Here is a 25,983-nt window from a genome sequence, read left to right as displayed (position 1 = left end):
TGTACCCTTCATAGTTCCAGGCACCACAAGGCCTCCTTGCTCCCCTGGGAAACTTTGAGCTTGGATTTGGACATCAGCGCCCTGCCCTTGCCCCATCCCATGGAGGAAGTCTCTCCACCAGTACTTTTTTTTTTTTTGAGCTGGAGTCTCACTCTGTCACCCAGGCTGGAGTGCAGTGGCACAATCTCGGTTCACTGACACCTCCATCTCCCAGGTTCCAGTGATTCTCCTGCCTCAGCCTCCTGAGTAGCTGTGATTACAGGTGCCCGCCACCATGCCCAGCTAATTTTTGTATTTTTAGTAGAGATGGGGTTTCACCATATTGGCTAGGCTGGTCTCAAACTCCTGACCTCAGGTGATCTGCCCACCTCGGCCTCACAAAGTGCTGGGATTACAGGTGTGAGCCACCGAGCCCGGCCCACCGGGACTTTTTTTTTTTTGAGACAGGGTCTCGCCCTGTTACCTAGGCTGCCGTACCATGGTGCCATCATAGCTCACTGCAGTCTCCACCTCTTGGCTCAACCAGTCCTTCTGTCTCAGCCTCCCAAGTAGCTAGGATTACAGGCACCAGCCACCATACCCAGCTAGTTTTTGTGGTCTTTTTGTAGAGACGGGGGTCTCATTATGTTGCCAGGCTGTCCTACCAGCATTTGTGAGAGCAATACACACAATGCCTTCTGCATGATTGTGTATTTGTGTTTGTGTGGGTGGATGTCTTCATTTGGGCTGCTATGATAAAATCCCTGAGACTGGGTAATTGATAAACAACAGAAATTTATTTCTCACGGTTCTAGAGACTGGGAAGTCCAAGATCAAGGCACCAACAAATTCAATATCTGGCGCAGGCTTGTTCTCATCTTCACAAAGATGGTGCACTGTGGCTGTGTCCTTACATGGAGGAAGGGGGAAGGGACCAGTGCTGTTCCTTATATGGTGGAGGGATGAGATGGAAAGACAAAAAGAGGGATGAGTTCACTCCCTCAAGCTCTTTATTATTATTATTATTATTATATGTATTTTTTGAGACGGAGTTTTGTTCTTGTTGCCCAGGCTGGAGTGCAATGGCATGATCTTGGCTCACTGCAACATCCGCCTCCCGGGTCCCTGTTCAAGCAATTCTCCTGCCTTAGCCTCCCGAGTAGCTGGGATTACAGGCATGCACCACTATGCCCAGCTATTTTTTTTGTATTTTTAGTAGAGACAGGGTTTCACCATGTTGGCCAGGCTGGTCTTGAACTCCTGACCTCATGATCTGCCCGCCTTGGCCTCCCATAGTGCTGGAATTACAGGTGTGAGCCACCGCGCCCAGCCTCCTCAAGCCCTTTATAAGGGCACTAATCCCATCCATGAAGGCAGAACCCTCATGACCTAATCACCTCCCCAGAGCCTCACCTCTTAATATCATCACCTTGGGGTGGTAGTCCCACCATATGAATTTTGAAGAAACACATACATTGAAGCCATAGCAGTGGGCTGTGCACTTACATTCCCTGCGTGCTGCTTGATAAATATCCTGGAGGCTTCATGCATTCGTTCATTCCACAGCCATTATTGCACACTTTCTGTGCGCTGGGCATTGGTCAGGGCCTAAGGATTCAGTCTGAACAGGGCCGATAAAACCACTGACTCACAGAATATTATGTTATTATGAGAGGAGCCAGAACATAAATAAGAAAACGTACATTGGCCAGGCACGGTGGCTCACACCTGTAATCCCAGCACTTTGGGAGGCCAAGGTGGGCAGATCACTTGAGGTCAGGAGTTCGAGACCAGCTTGGCCAACATGGTGAAACTCCATCTCTACTAAAAATACAAAAATTAGCTGGGCATGGTGGTGTATGCCTGTAGTCCCGCTACTTGGGAGGCTGAGGCAGGAGAATGGCTTGAACCTGAGAGGTGGAGGTTGCAGTGAGCTGAGATCGCACCACTGCACTCCAGCCTGGTTGACAGAGCAAGAAAAAAAGAAAAGAAAATGTACATTAACAAAGTTACTTCAGACCATCATAAACAGCACAAAGAAAATGAAATGGAGAGGTTGGGAGGTGGGAGGAGATGCATATAATAATGTGTTCAGGAAAAGCCTCTCTTAGAAGGTGACATCTGGGCTGTGGCTTTAAAGCAGAGAAATAGAGAGCCATAGAATTACCTGTGAGAGGCCAGGTATGGTGGCTCACACCTGAAATCCCAGCACTTTGGGAAGCTGAGAGATGGAGGATTGCTTGAGTCCGGTAGTTCAAGACCAGCCTGGGTGACAGAGTGAAACCCCATCTCTACAAAAAATAGAAAAATTAGCTTGGTGTGGTGGTGCGTGCCTGTAGTCCTAGCTACTCAGGAGGCTGAGGTGGGAGGATTGCCTGAGCTTAGGGAGGCTTCAGTGAGCTGTGACTGTGCCATTGCAATCTAGCCTGGGCAACAGAGTGACACCCTGTCTCAAATTTTTTTTTTTTTTTTTTTTTTTTTTTTTTTTTTTTTTTAGCCAGGTGCGGTGGTTATTCAACATGGGGAAACCCTCTCTCTACTAAAAATACAAAAATTAGCTGGGTGAGGTGGTGGGCGCCTGTAATCCCAGCTACTCAGGAGGCTGAAGAAGGAGAATCACTTGAACCTGGTAGGCGGAGTTTGCAGTGAGCCAAGATCGCGCTACTGCACTACAGCCTGGGCGTCAGAGCAGAACTCTGTCTCAAAAAAAAAAAAAAAAAAAAATGTTTAAATGAAATGCTCACTGCTCACCCTGGCCTACAAGACCCCATGTAGATGGACCCCTGCGCTCAGCTTCTGCCACCCTCACGAACCTCATTTCAGCTTCGAGGCCAGCCTCCCTGCCCAGCTTCAGGCACGCCACCCCCATTCTCACCTCAGTGCCTTTCCTCCTGCTGTTCCTCCACCTATGTCATTCCTGGCTGCCTCCTCATCTTTTAAGCCTCATCTCAAATGTCACTTCCTCAGACATCCTTCTCCGATACCCCAATCTAATTCTAGTTCCTCCTCTCTGCCTCTCTCCTCAAGTCCCCCCATACTTTTCCTTCCTGTACTTCTCATAATTTGCAGTCAAATATTTGTTTGTCTTAGCACCACCTGCCTCTCCTCCTAGAGTGCAAGCACCATGGGTGGGGACCGTGATTCACTTCAGATCTCAGCACTCAACAAAAAGCTTGGCAATAGTAGATGCTCAATAAATATCTGGTAACTGATTAAATGGAGGATGGTTTTCATGGGCATCCTCTTGGTCACGTGGTGTCTACCATGGTTCTGGGTAGCCACAGATCCGTGAGGAACTCTCCACCCAGGCTGCCTAGGGTCAAATCCTGGTTCTGCCACATACTCGCTGTGTGATAGCCAGGCAAGTCATTTCACCCCTTTGTGCCTCACTTTCCTCATAGTAAAATAGGAATGAAGACAGTACCTTTCCCATAAAGTTACTGTGAGGATGCGTGGTCTCACACATAGAAATCCTCGGGACAGAGATGAGCACAGCAAGCTCTCGGAGATTGTCACCTGTTATCATGAGGGTTTCTGTGTGTGTCTGTCTCTGTCCCTCTGTGGCTTTTTCTTTTTTTGAGATGGAGTCTCGCTCTGTCGCCCAGGCTGGAGTGCAGTGGTGCAATCTCAGCTCACTGCAATCTCCGCCTCCCAGGTTCAAGCAATTCTCCTGCCTCAGCCTCCCGAGTAGCTAGAATTACAGGTGCCCACCACCACACCCAGCTCATCTTTGTATTTTTAGTAGAGACGGGGTTTCACCATGTTGGCCAGGCTGGTCTCGAACTCCTGACCTTAGGTGGTCCACCTGCCTCGGCCTCCCAAAGTGCTGGGATTACAGGCATGAGCCACTGCACCCAGCCTATCCCTGTGTTTTATGTTGGGGTTCAACCTTTTTAGGGCAATGAATGTCATCCCAAGGCAGGACCATGTGTCTGTGTCCGTATTTGTGGCTATGACAGCTGCTGCTGTTGAGTGAGTATCCCAGGGACACTGAGATTTATTCATTCAGCAAACGTTTATTGAAGGCTGGGCACAGTGGCTCACATCTGCAATCCCAGTGCTTTGGGAGCCCGAGGTGGGAGGATTTCTTGAGGCCAGGAGTTTGAGACCAGCTGAGACCAGCCTGGGCAACATAGCAAGACTCTGTCTCTTACAAAAAAAAAAAAAAATTAGCAGAGTGTAGTGGTCCCAGCTACTCTGGAGACTGAAGTGGGAGGACTGCTTGAGCCCAGGAATTTGAGGCTGCAGTGAGCCACGACTGTACCAGTGAACTCCAGCCTGGTGAGACCTTATCTTTAATAAATAAATACATACATACATACATACATACATACAAGTTTACTGAGCACCTACCGTATGCTGCTCTAGGCACTAGGGATATGTCAGTTTAAAAAAAAACAACCAACCAACCAACCAAACAAAAAACCAGGTAAAACAGGCTGGTCTGTGCCCTCGTGGAGCTCACATTCTATCAGGGGGCTTCAGGAAACACATAAGAAAATCAGTAAGAAAACTCAATAAATAAGAAAGCCTTATTCGAAGGTCACAGGTGCTATGGGGGGAAACGGAGAAGGTCATGGAGATGCAGAGGGTTGGAGGGTGACTGCGGGTTAAGATTTTAATTAGGCTAGTCAAGGAGGCTCATGGGGAAGGCAACATGTGAGTAAAGAGCTGATGACGGGACACTGGAGGCCATGCAGTTACCTGGAGGAAGAACATTCCAGGAAGAGGAAACAAGAAATGCACAGGGCTTGAGGCATCTGAGAAGCAGCAGGGAGGTCGGTGTGCCTGGAGTGAAATGGACCGGGGAGGAGGGGAGCTCAGGGGCAGCAGGGCCCTGATCATTAGGGCCAAAGTGAGGACTCTGCTTTATCTGGAGGAAGGTGGAGCTGAGGGAGGGCCCTGCCCTGACTCAGGTGTTCACAGGCTCCTGTGGCTGAGTGTGGGGGCAGGGACAGGGGGCAGGCAGGAGCCAGGAGAGCCCAGGCAGGAATGCATGGAGGCTGGACCAGGGTGGGGGCAGAGGAGAAGGGAGAGATGGTTGGATTCCGGATATGATTTTTTTTTTTTTTTTTTTTTTTGAGACAGACTCTCACCCTTGTCGCCCAGGATGGAGTGCCACGGCGCGATCTCGGCTCACTGCAACCTCCACCTCCTGGGTTCAAGCGATTCTCCTGCCTCAGCCTCCTGAGTAGCTGGGATTACAGGCACCCACCACCATGCTTGGCTAATTTTTGTATTTTTAGTAGAGACGAGGTTTCACCGTGTTGGCCAGGCTAGTCTCAAACTCCTGACCTCAGGTGATCCGCCCACCTTGGCCTCCCAAAGTGCTGGGATTACAGGTGTGAGCCACCGCGCCCGGCCCTGAATATGATTTTTTAAGATCCCAGAGCAAGGACAGCCTGGAAATTTCCTGAAGAAGTGAAGGGCTCTGCACCCAGTCCAGGATGGCCAACCTTTCCAATCTGCACAAAGATGGGAGAGGGACAGAACGCAGGGGCCTGGCTGCCAGCTTAGCTGGGCTGGGGGCCAACTCCTTGACTCCTTGACAATTTTTTCAATTCTGACCACCTGCCCCTGCACCTGGCCTGGAGAGGAGGGAGAAGCAAGGTCCCTTCATGGCCAGCCCCTTGCTTTCATCCTCCCAGGGTCGAGGGGGGCGGGGTGGCCTGCTCAGGAGGTGAAGGGCATTGCTGGGCCCATTATCTTATCAGGGAGACGCAAACACTGTACCCAAAGTCACAGTCACAATGACTCCTGTCACTTGGCAAACACTTCCCAGGCCAGCCCGGGCCGGGTAATGCAGGGCACACAGTGGTGACTGAGACATCCTGGGTCCTGCCCTCATGGATCTGGAGGGGGAGATGAAATGTCACCAAAGCATGACAGCCCAGAGTGGTCAGGGCTGTGATGGAGGAATTATAGGGTCAGAGTCGTCAGGACTGGGATGGGGGAAGCACAGGCAGGGAGGTGGGGGCTGTGATGGGGAGCCCAGGGAGGTGCCTGACCCAGCCTGGTGGGTAGTCCAAGGCTTCCTGGAGGAAGGATTGTCTGTGCTTAACAGGAAAGGTGAGGAGTGGTTAAACATGGGGAGGAGGTAGGGTGCACACTTCAGGTAGAGGAAATTGCATGTGCCGAGGTTTTGAAATGATCATTTGGAAAAGCAGAAGGCCTGGGCGGGCAGGATCCCAAAGCATGAAAGGGAAAAGTAGAACATGGGAAGGAGGAGGAATAGCCAGGGGTCTGATCCCATCAAGGTTTACAGGGCGCTGGGTTCCTAAGAGTGTGTACGGCCACAATTCTAGGACATTATTGTTCAAATTCCCCTTCAAACCCAAGTAATGTTCACCATCCACCTTTTTTTTTTTTTTTTTTTGAGACGGAGTTTTATTCTGTCGCCCAGACTGGAGTGCAGTGGTGCAATCTCGGCTCACTGCAACCCGCGCCTCCCAGATTCAAGAGATTGTCCTGCCTCAGCCTCCCGAGTTGCTGGGACTACAGGCACCCGCCACTGCACTAGGCAAATTTTTTTTTTTTGAGACTCAGTCTCGCTCTGTCGCCCAGGCTGGAATGCAATGGCGCAGTCTTGGCTCACTGCAACCTCCATCTCCCAGGTTCAGGCGATTCTCCTGCCTCAGTCTCCTGAGTAGCTGGGATTACAGGCATGCGCCACCATGCCCAGCTGATTTTTGTATTTTTAGTAGAGATGGGGTTTCACCCTGTTGGTCAGGCTGGTCTTGAACTCCTGACCTCATGATCCACCCACCTTGGCCTCCCAAAGTGCTGGGATTACAGGCGTGAGCCACTGCGCCCGGCCAGATTTTTGTATTTTTAGTAGAGACAGGGTTTCACCATGCTGGCCAGGCTAGTCTCAAGCTCCTGACCTCCAGTGATATGCCCGCCTCAGCCTCCCAGTGCTGGGATTACAGGCATGAGCCACCGCTCCTGGACCATCATCCATTTAATAGTCTGTCCTCTGCCCCCTCTTTCTCAAGAAAAGAAAATTTTTTTCAATTCTGACCACTAATTGTTCTCAAAAAAGTTTCCAATGTTCTGTGTGTCCCAGGCTCAGAGAAACTTGCACTACTGTGGACCGTGTCACACTTGCAACATTCTTGTGAGAAGTTTCTTTGCCCCTGAGTTGTGCTAGGGGTTGTCCATCCGCCTGAAATGGCATCGTGCGGTCCACCCAGGCTGCATTCCAGGGTGCCAAAGACTTGGAGCACTTCCCAACTTATCCAGATCTTGCCTGTGGACTAAGGCCTCTGTGTTCACCTCCCAGAGACAGGGGTTAGTATTGCTTAGACACACAGTGAAATAATAAATGGCCCAAGCAAAGACCTTCCCCACAAAAACACACAACTTGCGTACCATCTGAAGACTGCAAAATTAGGGGAGTAGGTAAAAGTATTTACCCATGAACCTAGCTGAGCAGGGGACGGTCAGAATGGACAAGGGTGGCTGGGCGTGGTGGCTCACACCTGTTATGCCAGCATTTTGGGAGGCTGAAGTGGGCGGATTACTTGAGGCAAGGAGTTGGAGACCAGCCTGGCCAACATGGCAAAACCCCGTCTCTACTAAAAATACAAAAATTAGCTGGGCATGGTGGTACGCGCCTGTAGTCCCAGCTACTTGGGAGGCTGAGGCAGGAGAATCGCTTGAACCCAGGAGGTGGAGGTTGCAGTGAGCCAAGATCGTGCCACTGCACTTCAGCCTGGGTGACAGAGCCAGATTCCGTCTCAAAAAAAAAAAAAAAAAGGACAAGGACTTGGGAATGGCACAGGCATCCACTTTAAGGGGTTGGGTGTGGGAGGTCTGGAGTCTTAGGGGAAGTGCTGGGGGCTCAGGCAGTGGCTGTATTTCTTTCAATTACTTTAACCACCAGGGCAGCTGGGTGCCAGCCCTGGCTGTGGCACTGTTTTGAGTAAAAAGTAAAGAGGGCATCGAATGGTTTCCTGATCACTCCCTAAGGCTCTTGAGACCCCTCCCCATCATGTCCACCCTGCTCTAGACAAGTTACAGACTCAAAAATGGAGCATGGCCTGACACGATGATGCTCTGGGGCAGGGGACGGCGGGGACACATCCCTTCTGTGATCCTGCCAAAAGCACACAACCCGAACCTAATCACGAAGAACCAGCAGCAAAGCCACACTGAGCGAAGTCTACAAAATCATTGAATCGTACTCTTCCAAAACTCCAAGGTCATGAAAGACAAGGAAAGACAGAGGAATTGTTACGCAATGGAGGAAGCCAAAATGTGAGGTGTGGTCCCGGACTGGATCCCAGACTAGGAAAAGGACATTAGTGGGAAAACTGGGGAAATTCAAATAAATCCTCTAAATCATGGCTGTCCAATCTTTTGGCTTCCCTGGGCCACATTGGAAGAAGAATTGTCCTGGGTCACACATAAAATACATTAACACTATCAATAGCTGATGAGCTAAAAAAAAAAAAAAAAAAAAAAATTGCAAACAAATCTCATAATGTTTTAAGAAAGTTTATGAATTTGTATTGGGCAGCATTCAAAGCAGTCCTGAGCCACGTGTGGCCTGCAGGCCATGGGTTGGACAAGCTTGCTCTAGATTATTTACTAGTGTTTTATTAATGTTAATTTCCTGAATTTGATCATTAGACTGTGATTAGGTAAGAAAATGTCCTTGTTCATAGAAGACACATGCCTAAGTATGGATAAAGGGGATCCTGTCTCCAACTTGCTCTCAAATGATTCAGCCAAAAATTTAAAAAATTCTGGCCAGGCGCGGTGGCTCACGCCTGTAATCCCAGCACTTTGGGAGGCCGAGGCGGGTGGATCACTTGAGACCAGGAGTTCGAAACCATCCTGGCCAACATGGTGAAACTCCGTCTCTACTAAAAATACAGAAATTAGTTGGACATGGTGGCGGGTGCCTGTAATCCCAGCTGCTTGGGAGGCTGAGGCACAAGAATCGCTTGAATCCAGGAGACAGAGGTTGCAGTGAGCCGAGATCTTGCCACTGCACTACAGCCTGGGCGATAGAGAAAGACTCTGTCTCAAAAAAAAAAAAAAAATCTATAAATCATCTATCATTTATGTATCCATCTATCTGTCTAACATGTATTATCTATCTATTTTTCTCTTTTTTTGAGACAGAGTCTTACTCTGTCACCCAGGCTGGAGTGCAGTGGCACAATCTCGGCTCACTGCAACTTCCACCTCCCAGGCTCAAGTGATTCTCCTGCCTCGGCCTCCCAGGTAGCTGGGATTACAGGCACACACTACCACATCCAGTTAATTTTTGTATTTTTAGTAGAGACAGGGTTTCGCCATGTTGACCAGGCTGGTCTCGAACTCCTGACCTCATGATCTGTCCACTTCAGCCTTCCAGAGTGCTGGGATTACAGATGTGAGTCACAGTGCCCAGCCCAGTCCTCCTTCTAATGAACACCAAACAAATAAAAAGAAAACACAGTGTCAGGTTGGAGTAAGAGGTGTAAATACAGTGGGGTAAAGGAACAGAACACAGTGTGCAGTATTACAGAGTGGACTCTCTGAAGAGGTGACATTTGAGCTGAGACCTGAAGGAGGTGAGAAAGCCAGTGCAGACATCTAAGGAAGGGGGCCCAGGCAGAAGGAGCTGTAAGTGCCAAGGTCCTGAAGCAGGAATGACCTTGGTCTGTGCAAAGTGCAGCAGAGAGGCCAGTGCCCCTGGAAACCTAGCAGTGACGGAGGCAGGACAGGTGACCAGGGCCAGATGTTGCAGGAAGGAGTGGAGTTTATTCTGAGTGGGAAGGGAAGGCTTTGGAGGGTTGTAAGCAAAGGGGTGACACAAGCTATTTGACACACATGGCTCAGAGCTGACAGGCGCCCAGTGAGTGGGTAAATTCACTGCAAGGACAGCATGCGGCCCCACGCCACCTTTCTTTAGAGGTTTCTTCTAGCAGGCTGGGAATGACCAGCTGTGTGGGTGCAGGGAGGAGCTCTGGCTGCCCAACAGCTTTGAGTTTCCCAGGTGACCTGCCCCAGCAGAGAAGGACATTGCCAGGGCAGTTATCTTATCAGGTGCACGCTCACCTGCTCCTGGAGACACGCTCACCCCATAACATACCAAGGTCCCCACCATTCCACTGGCCCAGCCCCTCGCTGCTGCTGCCCATGGAGGTCCCTACCTGAGAGATGAGGAGGGAGTCCCCAGGCCTCCTGGCATCTGTCACCAAACACCAAGATCAAGCCAAGACCCTTGGACACATCTTTTCCCCATGTTGCACCTTGGTTTCCCCATCTAGGGTAGGGACGGGGAATGGTTGAGAGCTGTAAAGGCTCTAGCTGGATATGTGAGTCCCTGTGAGCCTCAGTTTCTCCCTCTGCACAACAGGAATGATAGCGCTGCCTGCACAGGGTTTTTTTTGCAAAGACCCATGAGGTCACACGTGCAGAGCCTGGCACGTGTGTGGTGCTGCTGCAGGGAAGTTTGGGTTTTTCCATTGGTGGTGCCATAGAAGAGCCAGGCTCTGGGGTCAAGCCCGGGCTGGAACCCTGTCCCTAATTCTTAGATGTTGAAATCTTCTGCAAAGTCCCTGATGGGGGCTAAGAAGAGAACATCGCTTTACAGGGCTGCTGTTAGCTGCTAAGGAAACCATTCAAATGACACACAGAGCACACCCAGCCCATAGTGAATAGTCAGAGTTCAGTAAACATTTAGCCACCATAGAGAGTGTTGTAAGCATGGTAGGGCGCGGTGGCTCATGCCTGTAATCCCAGCACTTTGGGAGGCCAAGGCGGGTGGATCACCTGAGGTCAGGAGTTCGAGACCAGCCTGGCCAACATGGTGAAACCCTGTCTCTACTAAAAGTACAAAAATTAGCCGGGTGTGGTGGTGTGTGCCTGTAATCCCAGCTACTAAGGAGGCTGAGGCAGGAGAATCGCTTGAACCCGGGAGGTGGAGGTTGCAGTGAGCTGAGATTGCACCACTGCACTCCAGCCTGAGTGACAGAGTGAGACTCCATCTCAAAAAAAAAAAAAAAAAAAAAAAAGAGTGTGGGAGCACCCTCCTCTTCCAGTTGATCAGGCACGTGCTATTTAGACTGAAAGAGGACACTCTGCAGCCAGCCGATCTGGTTCTCACTCCATTACGTCCTAGCCTGTGATGGAGCCATAGGAGAATGACTCAACCCCTCCATGCCTCAGTTTCCCCATCTGTAAGGGGTCTTGTCCCCTCAAAGTGTTATTGGAAGGTTAAATAAGTTAGCACAAGGAAGCCGTCAGCACAATGCCCAGCACATAATGAGCACCTTATGTTTGCTCTTCTTGTTGCTGGGGCTGTTCCCAGGGGCTCCCTGATCTCAGGGCAGGTTGACATGGGGGGATCTGGGCAGGGGGGGCCAGCTCAGGAGGGAATGCCTGAGGTGCCCAGGCCTAGAGGTCACCCCAAGGAGCCCTGTAATCAGCTGTGATTGGGCGGTTCTGCTCCACCCCCCGCCCTCCCCGGGTATATCAGGACTTGTCCAGGCCCAGGCTTTGTCAGGTGGGAGCACAGGCACCGGGCACCATGGGGAAGGCCGTGAGTGGGGCCCAGGGGTCTGGGGTGCGGTGGGGACAGGGGTTGCAGTGGAATCTGAGTTCCCCCTCCCTCCATCCCATCCATTCCCAGGAGAACTACGAGCTCTACTCGGTGGAGCTGGGTCCTGGCCCTGGCGGGGACATGGCTGCCAAGATGAGCAAGAAGAAGAAGGCGGGTGGTGGGGGTGGCAAGAGGAAGGAGAAGTTGGAGAACATGAAGAAGGAGATGGAGATTGTGAGCTCCAGCTGGGGAGGGGCGGGAGATGGAGGGTGGGCTGGGAGCCAGGCCGTGGGCGGTGAGGGGGCCAGGAGAGCCCAGAGCAAGCACCCTGCCCCACCCCACCACACAGAACGACCACCAGCTGTCAGTGGCGGAGCTGGAACAGAAATACCAGACCAGTGCCACCAAGGTGAGCTGAAGACTGGAAGGGTACAGAGAGGGGAGGGGGAGAGAGGGAGGGAGAGGGAGATGGAAGGAGGGAGATTGAGAGAGGGAAAGAGAGACAGGGAGATGGAAGGAGGGAGGGAGGGAGATGGAGAGGGGAGAAAGGGAGAGAGGGAGGGAGGAAAGAGGGAGAGAGAGAGGGAGAGAGGCAAAGAGACAGGGAGGGAGATGGAGAGAGGGAGAGAGAGGGAGAAGGAGAGGGAGAGAAGGGAGAAAGCATTAGAAAGAAAGGGCTAGACACAGAGATGGAGAGAGGAGTAGATGAAAAGAGACAGCAAGACAGAGAAGGCAGAGACAAATACGGAGAGAGCAGCAGGAGAGAGAAACACAGAAAGGAGAGTGAGGAGAGAGAGACAAAGGCAGAGATGAAGGAGGGAGGGAGAGACGGGGTGGGGGCAGGAACCAAGAGACAAAGAGATGAGAAGGAGCAGGACGGACGGAGCTGGTGAAGGGAAACTGAGGCAGGTGGCTTCCCGCGGGGTGTGCATGTGGAGGAAAGCCCCCAGCACTGCCTCGCCCTGCCCCTCTGTCTCAGGGCCTGTCTGCGAGCCTGGCTGCTGAGCTGCTGCTGCGGGACGGGCCCAACGCACTGCGGCCACCACGGGGCACTCCAGAGTACGTCAAGTTCGCGAGGCAGCTGGCTGGGGGCCTGCAGTGCCTCATGTGGGTGGCCGCCGCCATCTGCCTCATTGCCTTTGCCATCCAGGCCAGTGAGGGGGACCTCACCACCGACGACAATGTGAGCCATATTGTGGGGACAGGCTTGGGACATGGGGACCTGGGGATGGAAGACACTGAGCATGGGACTTGGGACAAGACAGGCAGAGGAGGATGGGGATAGAGGAACACGAAAGGCAGTCTCAAGACAGGGGTCATGGGGGGTGGAGGACATTGGGATATGGATGGGGCAGACCCAAGGACACAGGACACAGGGACACGGGGGTGAGTCTCGGGTATGGGGACATAGGTGGGGGCATAAAGAGTATGGCAATGCGATACATAAGAGATGGGACTTGGAGGCCGGGCGCGTAATCCCATGCCTATAATCCCAGCACTTTGGGAGGCCGAGGCGGGCAGATCACCTGAGGTCAGGAGTTCGAGACAAGCCTGGCCAACATGGCAAAACCCCGTCTCTACTAAAATTACAAAAATTAGCTGGGCGTGGTGGCGGGCACCTGTAATCCCAGTTACTCGGGAGGCTGAGGCAGGAGAATCATTTGAGCCCAGGAGGTGGAGGTTGCAGTGAGCCAAGTCCGTGCCACTGCACTCCAGCCTGGGCGACAGAGCAAGAATGTGTCTAAAAAAAAAAAAAAGAGAGATGGGACTTGGAAGCAGAGGACATGCAGTGCAGACACAAGACAGACTGGGGCATGGGGAACAGGAGACCTTGGGACTCAGACATGGGACACCAGGGCAGGGACACAAGCCTCAGGACACAGCACATAGACATAAAACATGAGACATAGAAGCACAGAGACAGAGAAGAAATGGAGGTGCAGGGCAAGGGACATTGGACATATGGCAGAGATGAGGGCAAGGGACATGGGGACTCAGGGACATGTGACATCGGACAGAGGCTCGAAAAGTCATGGCCACAGGACACAGGATGGGAACTCGGAGATACGTAGACATGGGAGACACAGGACACAGTGACTGGGGAGCTGGAACATAGGGGCCATGGCCACGGAGGACACAGACCACGACGCACAAGGTCCGCAGCACACGCAGGGATGGGGATGTGAGAATGCAGGGACGAGGGAGCCCAGGGGACACACAGAGGGTGGCAGCAGATTATGGAAAACCCAGGATGTGAAACTGGAGACACAGGGAATACAGGCCATGGGGACAGGAGGAGACATGGGACAGTGGACGTGGGGAATGCAAGGCTTAGGGACACAGGAGAAGGGAACGCGTCAGACCAAGGCACACAGTGATTTGGGGCACAAGTCACAGATATGGGACATGGAAGATTGAGGATTCAGGGCCAGAGGATATGAAATATACACAGAAACACAAGACACTGAGAAGACAGGACAGGCGAGTGTGGGGTATGAGGGACATGGGAGGAGGCTAAAGTCTACAGGGAATGGTGCATGGAGCTTCCTAGTAGGTGGGGAAAAGCATGGGGAAAACCAAGAACACCAGGGCACCAAGGAGCAGGTGGGTGGCCTGAGGCAGGCAGCTTCCAGCCTCTCTGAATAACCCCAGCCCTGTCCCTGTCGCCAGCTGTACCTGGCAATTGCTCTCATTGCTGTGGTTGTTGTCACCGGCTGCTTTGGCTACTACCAGGAATTCAAGAGCACCAACATCATCGCCAGCTTTAAGAACCTTGTGCCACAGGTGGGTTCCCCAGCACCCAGCCACTCCAGATCCCAGAGACTCCAAACTGCTCCTGTACCCTCCTTCCATCAGGCCCAACCTGTCCCTCATCCGTGGCCTCCATCTCTCCCCATGGGTCCCAGTTCTCCCCATCCTTTACCTCCCCACATGCAGCAGCTCCCCCCCCCAACCCCGTCCACTTCAACTTTGGCGCTCCTGCCCCGCAGCAAGCCACTGTCATCCGTGATGGAGACAAATTCCAGATCAACGCCGACCAGCTGGTGGTGGGCGACCTGGTGGAGATGAAAGGTGGGGACAGAGTGCCCGCTGACATCCGCATCCTGGTGGCCCAGGGCTGCAAGGTGGACAACTCCTCGCTGACGGGGGAGTCCGAGCCACAGACCCGCTCACCCGAGTGCACGCACGAGAGCCCTCTGGAGACCCGCAACATCGCCTTCTTCTCCACCATGTGCCTTGAGGGTCTGTGAAGCCCCCGCCTACCTGCCCAGTAACTGCTGCCTCCACTGGCCCCTCTCCTGCTACCTTCTAGGACGGGGGGCTTCTGCCTCCCTGCCTCTCCCCCACATGACTACCACCTCCCTGGGGCACACTGCTTCTCTGTCTCCCACTGTCACTACCCTCTCCCCAGGTCACATCCTCCACTGGTGGTGACTGGCTGTCCTTCAGCTCAAATGGCAGTGCACACCCCACTGCCTCCCCCTATCCCTGAGTCACGCCTTGGCCCCCCTGCAGGCACCGCGCAGGGCCTGGTGGTGAACACGGGTGACCGCACCATCATTGGGCGCATCGCATCGCTGGCGTCAGGGGTGGAAAACGAGAAGACACCCATCGCTATCGAGATTGAGCATTTTGTGGACATCATCGCGGGCCTGGCCATTCTCTTCGGTGCCACATTTTTTATCGTGGCCATGTGCATTGGCTACACCTTCCTGCGGGCCATGGTCTTCTTCATGGCCATCGTGGTGGCCTATGTGCCTGAGGGGCTGCTGGCCACTGTCACAGTGAGTGGGGGCAGGCGGGGATGCAGGGAGCTAAGGGGCCTGCTCAACCATCTGTTCTTTCCTCCACATTTCCCCCATCACCTCCCTGCCTGTCTATCTGTCCACTCAGCTCCCATCCACTCTCCCACCTTCCCATCATCCACTCATTCAGCAAGTCCTTCCCGAGGCAGCCCTGGGCCACATCCTGTGCCACACATTGAGGGCGCTGAGATGATGAGGCCAGGTCCTTGGCCGGAAGAGGCTGAGGTCCTGTGTGGCAGCCAGCACGTCACCAGGCCTTCCACAATCAGCACCCAGCTCCAGACCAGTCCCAAGGGAGGTGCGGGGAAGGTTCCTCTTCTCATTTTGATTGTGTGAAGAGAATTTTCAGAACCTCGGCTGGGACAGCTCAGAGAGGGGCCTCGCTACTGTATCTGGGCAGACTGGGGAAGGAGTCCCAAACAAAGCACTGGCTGAACAAAAAGCTGGGGCCGAGAAAACACCTGGTTTTTGCAGAAGCACGTTGCACACGCAGCCCCGCGGCTGGGGTAAAGCCTTCCCGGTTCTTTGAGGCGGGGAAGAGGACTGGAAGCAAGTGTGGGTCCCCAGCCTGCGGTGCTCACCCCTTCCCCAGGTCTGCCTGTCCCTGACAGCCAAGCGCCTGGCCAGTAAGAACTGCGTGGTCAAGAACCTGGAGGCGGTGGAGACATTGGGCTCCACTTCAGTGATCTGCTCCGACAAGACAGGGACTCTCACTCAGAACCGCATGACTGTGTCCCATCTGTGGTTTGACAACCACATCCACACAGCTGACACCACGGAAGACCAGTCAGGTGTGGGGGAGGGAGGGCACAGGCGCCAGGGCAGGATCTGGTGGATGGTGGAGACCTGAAGCGGGCTAGGGAGGTAGGGAGGGCTTTGTACGAAGGCGGGGCGGCTCGGCTCCAGGTCTCAAAGAAGACTCGCTACTGGGTCTAGAGGGAAGGGTCATCGGGGGTTGGCTCTCTCAGGGTTGGGTGGAACCCAATCCCACCCAGGTCTGGGGAGGGGACCCGCGATATGAGCCTAGGAGGAGGGGGCTCGGTTCTGGTCCGGGAGAGCCGCCGTGCGGGACCCAGCCTGGACGCCTGGTCTGCAGGGCAGACGTTTGACCAGTCCTCGGAGACGTGGCGGGCGCTGTGCCGGGTGCTCACCCTGTGCAACCGCGCCGCCTTCAAGTCCGGCCAGGATGCAGTGCCTGTGCCCAAGGTGAGAGCAAGGGGGCCTCCAGGGAATCCCGGGAGCCTGGTGTAGCCGGCTTCGCCCCTGACACCGGTCCCCGCTCCCAGCGCATCGTGATTGGAGACGCGTCGGAGACAGCGCTGCTCAAGTTCTCGGAGCTGACGCTGGGCAACGCCATGGGCTACCGCGACCGCTTCCCAAAAGTCTGCGAGATCCCCTTCAACTCCACCAACAAGTTCCAGGTGCGCAGCCGGCCCCGCCCACGGCCTGGGCCCGCCCACCTCGGGCCCCGCCCCAGGCCACACCCACATGAGCGGGCCACTAGGGACTTCGCTCCCTGCCCCTTCTCTCCGCAGCCAAACCCCACCCCATCTCCCGCTCCGCCTATGGCCCGGTCCACCAGAGGCAAGGCCCCGCCCACCACCCAGCCCCGCCCACAGCTTCTACTCGGCGGGACTGTCCATGGGGAGCACCTCGCTCTCCAAATCCCGCCCCCAGCCCAACTCCGCACCCTAATTCTGTTCATTCCCTGCGTCCAGGGCCCCAAATCCGCACCTAGCCCCGCCTTAACGCTTACCTTCTACCAAGGACCCCTCCACACAAGGCCTCCATCTTCCACTTTCACCCTTCCCCGCAGCTCTCAGACCCCGCACCGAGCTCTCGGCCCCGCCCCTCTCCTCAGCCCCGCCCCGTTCCCCCGTCCACAGCCCCGCCCCTCCCCGCCCACAGCTGTCCATCCATACACTGGAGGACCCGCGGGACCCGCGACACTTGCTGGTGATGAAGGGCGCCCCCGAGCGCGTGCTGGAGCGCTGCAGCTCCATCCTTATCAAGGGCCAGGAGCTGCCGCTGGACGAGCAGTGGCGCGAGGCCTTCCAGACCGCCTACCTCAGCCTGGGAGGCCTGGGCGAACGTGTGCTCGGTGAGACCCCTGGGCAGGGGAGGAGACTCCAGGTGCGAGGAGGAGCTAGCACAGACCCTGCCCACCACTCCCGGCCCAGCCCTGACCGTCTTCATCCCTGGCTGCTGGCTGATCTGTCCCAGTCCACAGCCTCACCCTTGACTTTCCCTATACCAGTCCTGACCCCTGTCTGTCCTCACTTTCTACCTTGACCCCAGTCCTCACCTGGACTTTTCATCCGTATCCTGACCTCTGACCTCTCCCAATTTTTGTCCTGATGCCTTAAACTTCGCTGCCTGTACCCTAGAAAGCAGATCTGTGGTCAATTATGGGCCTTTTACTTGCTGTGTGACCTCTGGCAAGAAATGTCCCCTCTCTGAGCCTTAGTTTCCTCATCTGTAAGATGAGAATGGGCCTCACAGGGTGGTTGTGAGGGTAGATTCAGATAATATGAGTGAAGGGGTCAGCACAAGGTCAGGCATCCATAGGTGTTTGGTGCAAGGGGCCTGGTTATTTTACCCATTTCCTGGCCCTGCTAAGAAAGGGTCTGCCCAGGGCTCCTCCCTGACTTCCCCATTTCCGGTCAGGCTTCTGCCAGCTCTACCTGAGTGAGAAGGACTACCCGCCTGGCTATGCCTTCGACGTAGAGGCCATGAACTTTCCATCTAGCGGCCTCTGCTTTGCGGGACTTGTATCCATGATTGACCCACCCCGGGCCACCGTCCCTGATGCTGTGCTCAAGTGTCGCACCGCAGGCATCCGGGTATGCCACTGTGGGGAGGAACAAGTGGGGTGAGGATAGAGGATGGCAGCAGGATTTGGGTTGAAGAACCCCATGACAAACCCACCTGAAACTGGCTTGAACCAAAATGCATTGGTTTATGATACTGAAAAATTCTGGGGAATTAAGCTTCAGGTCTAGCCAGATCCAGGGGCTCAGTGTCATTAGGAATTTTCCTTTCTCCATGTCTCAGCTCTGCTCTTCTCTCTGCTGGCTTTATCTGCAGGCACTCCCTTCACTTGGGGACACACACACCCCTGCTCCAGCAGCTCAAACTTAACTCCCACCTGCTTAGCCACCCCACAAAAAGAGAGTGCCTCTTTTGCAGTAGCACCAGATTGGGTCACTCATTTATCCCTGAGCCAGTCACTGTGGCTGGGGGATGGAAGACCTTGATTGGCCAGGTCTGGGCTTACTTTCCCAATCTTAGCCAGGGACCTCACTGCAACCGATGGTCTAAGGGAGAAGAGTGGTTCCCCAAACACAAAACAAGGGTGGGAAAGCCAAGGCCAGGCAGGCAGTGCCCAAGCCCTTCCTGTGTCTCTACCGCCCTGTTAGATCAGGGCCTTGTTACCTTTCTAAGCTTGTTCCTTAGCCCTCTTTCCTTGTTCACTCCTCTGCAGTTATGCTGTCCTCCCTGCTGTTCCTCCGACAGTTCGGGCCTGTCCTCATCTCAGGGCCTTTGTACCTGCTGTTCCCTCTGCCAGGAGCACTTCTCCCAGCTTTCCACATGGCTGACTCTGTCGCCTCTTACAGGTCTCTGCTCAGATATCACCTTCTCAATAAGCCCTTCCCTGGGTACACTTAAAATCGAGTCACCATTTCCTTCACCAAGCTTAATATGTTTTTTTCCACTTTCTAACATACTATATAATTCGTTTCTTTATTTTCTGTCACCCTCACTAGAATGTCAGCTCCTCAAGGACAGGGATTTTTGTCTCTTTTGTCTCTGCTATATCCCAGGCATGTAGCAGGTGGTCATGCTTGGTCAAGTAAATGAACATGTGTATCAGCAGATGTCTCCCAGGGAGGACAGGGAGATTGGGCTGATCTGAAGGGGTCAGTGATCCACTGGTTCCCCCTACAGGTGATCATGGTAACGGGTGACCACCCCATCACCGCCAAGGCCATTGCAGCCAGTGTGGGCATCATCTCAGAAGGCAGCGAGACAGTGGAGGACATCGCTGCCCGCCTCCGTGTGCCTGTAGACCAGGTTAATCGCAAGTAAGCCCCGCCAGACCTCCCCGGGGTTCTCCCCACATCTGGCACAGACTGAGGTCCCAGCGAGGTCCTCCCATCTCCTCCCCAGGGACGCCCGTGCCTGTGTGATCAATGGCATGCAGCTGAAGGACATGGACCCATCAGAGCTGGTCGAGGCCCTGCGCACCCACCCTGAGATGGTGTTTGCGCGCACCAGCCCCCAGCAGAAGCTGGTGATCGTGGAGAGCTGCCAGCGGCTGGTGAGCTCTGCTGATGAGGGCGGGCAGGCGGACAGACAGGGGGGGCTGGTCTTGGACTGGCCTCTCTCTGACCACCCACCCACTGCCTGCAGGGTGCGATTGTGGCCGTCACGGGGGATGGTGTGAATGACTCCCCAGCTCTGAAGAAGGCAGACATCGGAGTAGCCATGGGCATCGCTGGCTCGGATGCTGCCAAAAATGCAGCTGACATGATCCTGCTGGATGACAACTTTGCCTCCATTGTGACAGGCGTGGAGCAGGGTCCGAGCCAGGCCAGGGAGAGGGCAGGCGGTGTGGGCACAGGAGGGAGAGGGCTGTGAAGAGGCTGAGGTGCCCGCCCTACCCCACAGGTCGACTGATCTTCGACAACCTGAAGAAGTCTATTGCCTACACATTGACCAAGAACATCCCGGAGCTGACACCCTACCTCATCTACATCACTGTCAGCGTGCCCCTGCCCCTCGGGTGCATCACCATCCTCTTCATCGAACTCTGCACTGACATTGTGAGTCCACAGCCCAGGGTACCCATCCACAGGGTGCCCAGAGACACTTGCCTGCAAATGGACAGGAGGGACAGAGACCACCACAGACACTCTTGGGCACAGAGTGACAGACAAGACTTGTGTGTGCAATGACAGCCAGTGCAGGACACACGGGTAGCAGGCAGGTGGACAGACCTAAATGGACAGACCTATAGCCATGCACACACAGGCGGACACTCAGGTAGGCCCAGGCCGACCCATGCACACACAGGGACTCAGATACAGATACTCAGACAGAGATGGAAACAGAACAGGTATCTGGCCAAACTTGAATCACAGACACGTGCCCTAAACAGACACAGACAAATAAACGCCCTCAGATAGACCCCATGGCAGACAGACGGAAAAGAACCACAGATACAGTCACGAATGCAGCCAGAGGCACGGCTGTGTTGACGGGTATTTATTTGGTAACATTTACATAGTGCTTTCTCTGGGCCAGACACACGATCATTTCCTTAATTTTGTACTTATAACCATGCTATGAGATGAGTTTTGTTACTATCACCCCTACTTTACTGATGAGCTCATCGAGGCATAGACAGGTAGAGTGGCTTGTCTCAGGTCACTGGGCAAATAAGTGGCCCAGCTGTGACTTGAGCTCGGGCAGTCACAGGTCCCACAGCCTGTGGTCGTGGTCAGTATGCTCTGCTGCCACTCTAGGCACAAGGAGATGAAGGGGTACGGCGACACCGAGAGACTGAAGATACACAGAGATAGGGAGTGATGCAGAAATGCACAAAAGCAGATATAGTCACAGAGGATTACAGCGGAGACAGGGACAGAGAAACAGAGTGAGGAACAGAGAAAGGGAGGGAGGGAGACAGAGGGAGCAGATAAAAGCAGATGTTCTTATGAAGATGGGCACCAGGATGCCAACACCCAGGGGCCAGTGGGGCCCAGGCTGTCCAGGCTGGTGTGGCTGTGCTGTCCCTGCAGGTCCTGCCTGCTAACCTCTGTCCTGTTCCTGCCCACAAGGGGGGGAAGGGGGACCCAGAGTGGAGGGGACAGGGGCCCAGCCAAACCCTCAGTCCCAGTTCCTTCCACTCCTGGCCAGTTCCCATCTGTGTCCCTGGCGTATGAAAAGGCCGAGAGCGACATCATGCACCTGCGTCCACGCAACCCAAAGCGTGACAGATTGGTCAACGAGCCCCTGGCTGCCTACTCCTACTTCCAGATTGGTAGGTGCCCATGGGCCGGGGAGCCTGGAGGTGGGGGGCTCTGCGCTGGGCTGCTCGCCTGCCTCAGGCCCTGCCTTGGGCTCTGGCTGGTTCTGAACCTCAGTGTCTGCATTTGGTCCTGGGTCTCCGTTGTCCTCCGTGTCCCTCTCTGTTTGTGACAGTCTCTCTGGTTCTGCTGTGTCCCTGCTCTCTCTCTGACCTTGCTCTCCATGACCCTGTCTCTGAGTCGTTGCCTATTTCTGTCTTTTTGGGTCCTGGATGCGTCTTTTTCTCTCTGTCCCTGTCTCTGTCTCTCTGTCCCTGCTTCTCTCTCTGCCTCTGTGTCTCTGTCACTGTTTCTGCATCCCTGGCTCTGTGTGTCCTTGACCTTCTTTGTGTATCTGTGTCCCTGTCTTTCCATGTCCCTGTCTGTGTGTCCTTGACCTTCTTTGTGTATCTGTGTCCCTGTCTTTCCATGTCCCTGTCTGTGTGTCCTTGACCTTTGTGTATCTGTGCCCCTGTCTCTCCATGTCCCTCTCTTCCTTTGTCCCTGTCTCTGTGTCCATCTGTCTCCCTGTGTCCCCTTGCCTCTCTCCAGGTGCCATTCAGTCCTTTGCTGGCTTCACTGACTACTTCACGGCCATGGCCCAGGAGGGCTGGTTCCCACTGCTGTGCGTGGGGCTGCGGGCGCAGTGGGAGGACCACCATCTACAAGATCTGCAGGACAGCTACGGCCAGGAGTGGGTGAGCCCCACCCCGCCCCATCCCATCCCTGGGCTCCCTCCTTCCCTGGGCCACTTGCCTTGTGTGCGGCCCACTTGTTCCTCCACGTGTGACTGAGTTCAGCCAGAGCATCCCGGACCTCCAGACTCCCTGCCAGTTCTGGGGGCAAGGGCCTTTCCCATCATCTCCAGCTCCAAACTCCTGCTTCTGATGATCACAACTGCAGATGGGTGTCTCTGCCCTGACACTAATGCATCATCTCAGATGTGGAACCAGGCCCCTATTCTGCTATTTTCCCTACAGCATCACTCCCACAGGGTATTTGCACATGTGGCCTATTTTAATGAAGGTTTGGAGCACAGTGAGGCTAGATCTGGCCAGCAGATGTGTTTAGTTCACCTGTAGAGTTACATACAGACGAGGATATTTCCCTTAAACATTTACTGTCATGGTTAAGGTAGACATTGAAGCCAGACCGCCTGGACTTATGGTCTGGTACTGCTTCTCACAAGCTGTGTAACCCTGGGCAGGTTGCTTTGCCTCTCTGTGCCTGTTTTCTCACCTGCAAAGTGGGGAGAATATCAAAGTCTACCTCAGTGGTTTTCAGTTTGCTCCCAGACCAGCAGCATCAGCATCTCCTGGGAACATGTTTGAAATGCAAATTCTCAGGCTCTATCCCAGCCCTCTGGGAGCCCTTGCTGGGCTTCTCATGCATGTTCAAGTTCCAGCACCACTGATCTACCTCCTAGGGTTACCCAGAGGATTAAATGAGCTAATGCACGTGCAACACTCAGCAACTGGAGCAGTCAGCAATCCCCACAGTTAGCTGGTATTAGGAGTTGTGTTGCCAGGCATGGTGGCGCATGCTTGTAATTCCAGCTACTTGGGAGACTAAGGCAGGAGAATCTCCTGAACCCAGGATTCAGAAGTTGCAGTGAGCTGAGATCGCACCACTGCACTCCAGCCTGGGTGACGGAGCGAGATTCCATCTCAAAAAAAAAGAAGTAGCTGTGTTGAAGAAATGGGCTGCATAGTGGCTGCCCCCTTTAAATGGGGCATGTGCCCTCTGTTCCCAAAGGCCCGCAGTGCCTGCCTCACCTATTTTTGCCATCCGCCTGGCCCCTGGAGTCACTGGACTTTGCAAATCCCATCTGAGGATTTCAATTCCCCTTTCCCAGGCCCTTTCTTTTGGGTGCTTCCCCACTTTCACTATGAAAGCAGTCGGCCCAGCCTACAGTTTTCCCGGCCACTGTCATCCAAGCTCTGCTAGGCTGAGGTTTCTGGGCCCCACAGTCTGGGGTCCTGCACACCTGATAGACCCTGCCTCTCTCCTTCCTACCACCCCCAAGCTCTGATGCAAGGCAGAGAGAGCATTTAGGGGTTCACGGCCCTGGGACCCTATGCCTGGTGGGCTGCAGAGGCTCTCCGCCAGGACTCAGGCTGGACTCAGGCTGTTTCCGTTTGCCCCTGGCCTGCAGACATTCGGGCAGCGCCTGTACCAGCAGTACACCTGCTACACCGTGTTCTTCATCAGCATCGAGGTGTGCCAGATCGCCGACGTCCTCATCCGCAAGACGCGCCGCCTCTCTGCCTTCCAGCAAGGCTTCTTCAGGTGTCCCTGGCTGGCCCTGTTCCTGCCCTCCAACCCCTGGTCCCAACTCCCATCAGATCCTGACTGTGGTTTAGAACAGCCGGCAAATGCCAGCGGGTGCCGGTGCCAGATGCTGACATGCCAAAAAACTTTTCTAATTGACCATTAACTCCCCCCATGGCCCCCTCCACATTTCACTAAAGGGGTGGTGCTGAGATGCCCGGGCCACTCCAGTGTTCAGTGTGTAGAACACCTCCCTGCTGCTGCTGACATCTGACCTACTTTGACCCACAGTATCCTGATTTCCATCATGTCTCCAATTCCTAATGGCCTGTCCCATCCTCCCCACCCCCAGGAATAAGATCCTGGTGATCGCCATCGTGTTCCAGGTCTGCATCGGCTGCTTCCTGTGCTACTGCCCCGGCATGCCCAACATCTTCAACTTCATGCCCATTCGGTGAGAGGCTGTGAGGGGCAATGACAGGGAGGGGGCTGTAGGGCACAGGCCTGGGATGGCCTTCACCTTGCCATGTGCCTTCAGGTTCCAGTGGTGGCTGGTCCCCCTGCCCTACGGCATCCTCATCTTCGTCTATGATGAGATCCGGAAGCTTGGAGTTCGCTGTTGCCCAGGGAGTGAGTGTGGAGACTGGGGGCTTGGGGGCAGGGGACTGAAACGTTTGAGCAGCTGCACCCACCTTTGATCCTCAACACTTGGCCTCTAAGCCCTTGACCCTCCATAGCAACCAGCACTGACCTCTGAGCCCTGGCCCTGCCTAAGTGGCACCCCCAGCACTGAGTCTCCTTTCTCCCTCTCTCTCCCAGGCTGGTGGGACCAGGAACTCTACTATTAGAGGGACGACTGCCTTCAAGCATCCCTGCAACTGCCATAGCAGGTGGGGGCAGGGCTCGTGGGACCCTCTGGACAGCCACCAAGATATCTGAGCAACCAAGAGTCCCAGCCCCACCAGTATCTGCTTCTGCAGCCCACGGCACCCCAAACTTGGAGGGACCTGCCCACTCCCCTCCCCCATTCCCAAGGTTCACACCTCCTGGAGCAGCAGCACCTGGGCAGTCCTCTGAGCTGGCCTCGGGAAAGCCCCCACCTGCGGTGGCGGTGGGGCTCTGACAGGGAGTACAGCTGGCCGCTTCTGGAGGGTGTTTCTGTCCTGAGGACTCCAGTCCAGGCAGGAGGGCTGCCTGAGGGCCCTTCGTTAAAGACACGCTTGTGTCCTGGGCGATGGTAATAAAACCAGCTCATGCTGACTGTGCTGTATCCGGTGCCAGGCACTGTCCTCAGCGTCTCTCATTAGTGCTTGTGATCTCCCACAGTCCTATGCATGGGGGCTGTTTATTCAGGGCTGTACCTCCAGTGCCTAGGACACAGCCTGGCACATAGTAAGTCCTCAATAAACCTGCCTTGGGGATATGATTCCTATTCCTTTGCCCAGGGTCATGGCATCTAAAGGCAAGCTGGGCCGTGACCATAGGCACCCCCCACCACCTCTGGGCTTTCTCTGTTCTCAGCACCCTTCTCCCTCCTGGAGGCTCCCAGACACAAGGGGGCCCAAGTCATTTCCACATCAAGCATCCCCCACCCCCCACTGGTGTCTCCTCTCCGAGCCTACCTGCTTACTCCTCTGTCCCGGCAATGGCCAGTTCCTGAACAACTCCTGGAGGTCCCCTCCTCACACCCCTCACCTGAAAGGTTAACCCCATCCCCCTACCTCCCACCTCAGCCTCTCCTTTCCCAGCCCCTGTTCACCTCTCTTCCTCTTTCTTATGTGGCTTTCTCTGGCTAGGGCCTGGGCTTCTCCTTCCTTGTGACAGCACCCCAGTCCCCCATGGCTTCCGTTGTTTCTGCAGTGAGACTCACCTCTGTCCCCAGCTTCCCCCAGTGTTGGAGGTGACCTACACTGGCCTCTTCATCATCCCCCATACCTGTACCCATGCACTGACCCAATCTGATAGTTCCACTGTCCCATCAGTGTGGTCCCTTCTCCCTTGGAAACGTGGTGAGCCCTCGGGCTTACAAGCCCCAAGCTCCAGTTATCCTGGAACTCTTTGCTTCTCTTACCTGTTAGCGCCCCCTGCCGGTAAATAAATACACACAGCCCACTGATCACCAACACCTGGGCTTGGCTTCTAGTCACTCCCCTAACCCCACCAAGCCCTGCCCTGGTCCAGCCCTGGCCTCGTGGCCTCAGCTTTCCCATTTCAGACAACAGCCATGCAGAGCTTCCTAAAGCCAAATCGGACCCTGTCCTTCCTCTGCCTAGAGCTCTCCTTGGTTCCCAAAGCCTTCTGTGATCTGACCCCCGCC

The 25,983-nt window shown here is 54.5% G+C and overlaps 1 protein-coding gene and 1 long non-coding RNA gene across 2 annotated transcripts; one reads left to right on the top strand and one right to left on the bottom strand.

The window, feature by feature from the left end:
* Positions 1 to 602: 602 nt before the first annotated feature.
* LOC129051939 (uncharacterized) lies at positions 603 to 17,134 on the bottom strand. Its single transcript, XR_008516516.1, has 3 exons — positions 17,081 to 17,134; positions 2,147 to 2,270; positions 603 to 925 (listed from the first exon to the last, which is right to left on the bottom strand). It is a non-coding gene; the product is annotated as an uncharacterized LOC129051939 (long non-coding RNA).
* On the top strand, positions 11,482 to 25,098 carry ATP4A (ATPase H+/K+ transporting subunit alpha). The gene is made up of 22 exons (XM_024237552.3): positions 11,482 to 11,518; positions 11,609 to 11,752; positions 11,868 to 11,927; positions 12,498 to 12,701; positions 14,189 to 14,302; positions 14,509 to 14,761; positions 15,035 to 15,303; positions 15,917 to 16,115; positions 16,421 to 16,530; positions 16,611 to 16,745; positions 17,233 to 17,425; positions 17,992 to 18,167; positions 19,273 to 19,409; positions 19,495 to 19,645; positions 19,738 to 19,906; positions 19,996 to 20,150; positions 21,247 to 21,370; positions 21,948 to 22,093; positions 23,551 to 23,684; positions 24,019 to 24,120; positions 24,205 to 24,296; positions 24,486 to 25,098. The coding sequence occupies exons 1-22, from the start codon at positions 11,507 to 11,509 to the stop codon at positions 24,512 to 24,514; spliced, it is 3,108 nt and encodes a 1,035-aa protein (XP_024093320.2). The 5' UTR covers positions 11,482 to 11,506; the 3' UTR covers positions 24,515 to 25,098.
* Positions 25,099 to 25,983: the final 885 nt, after the last annotated feature.

This window comes from Pongo abelii, chromosome 20 (genome assembly GCF_028885655.2).
Source record: "Pongo abelii isolate AG06213 chromosome 20, NHGRI_mPonAbe1-v2.0_pri, whole genome shotgun sequence".
Classification (NCBI taxonomy): domain Eukaryota; kingdom Metazoa; phylum Chordata; class Mammalia; order Primates; family Hominidae; genus Pongo; species Pongo abelii.
This window is presented reverse-complemented; position numbering and strand designations above follow the sequence as displayed.

Excerpts from the sequence above, each read along its gene's own strand:
- ATP4A (XM_024237552.3), top strand. Across the intron at positions 12,702-14,188 it reads ACCTCACCACCGACGACAAT|CTGTACCTGGCAATTGCTCT; the intron begins GTGAGCCATATT and ends CCCTGTCGCCAG. Across the intron at positions 16,116-16,420 it reads CACCACGGAAGACCAGTCAG|GGCAGACGTTTGACCAGTCC; the intron begins GTGTGGGGGAGG and ends CCTGGTCTGCAG.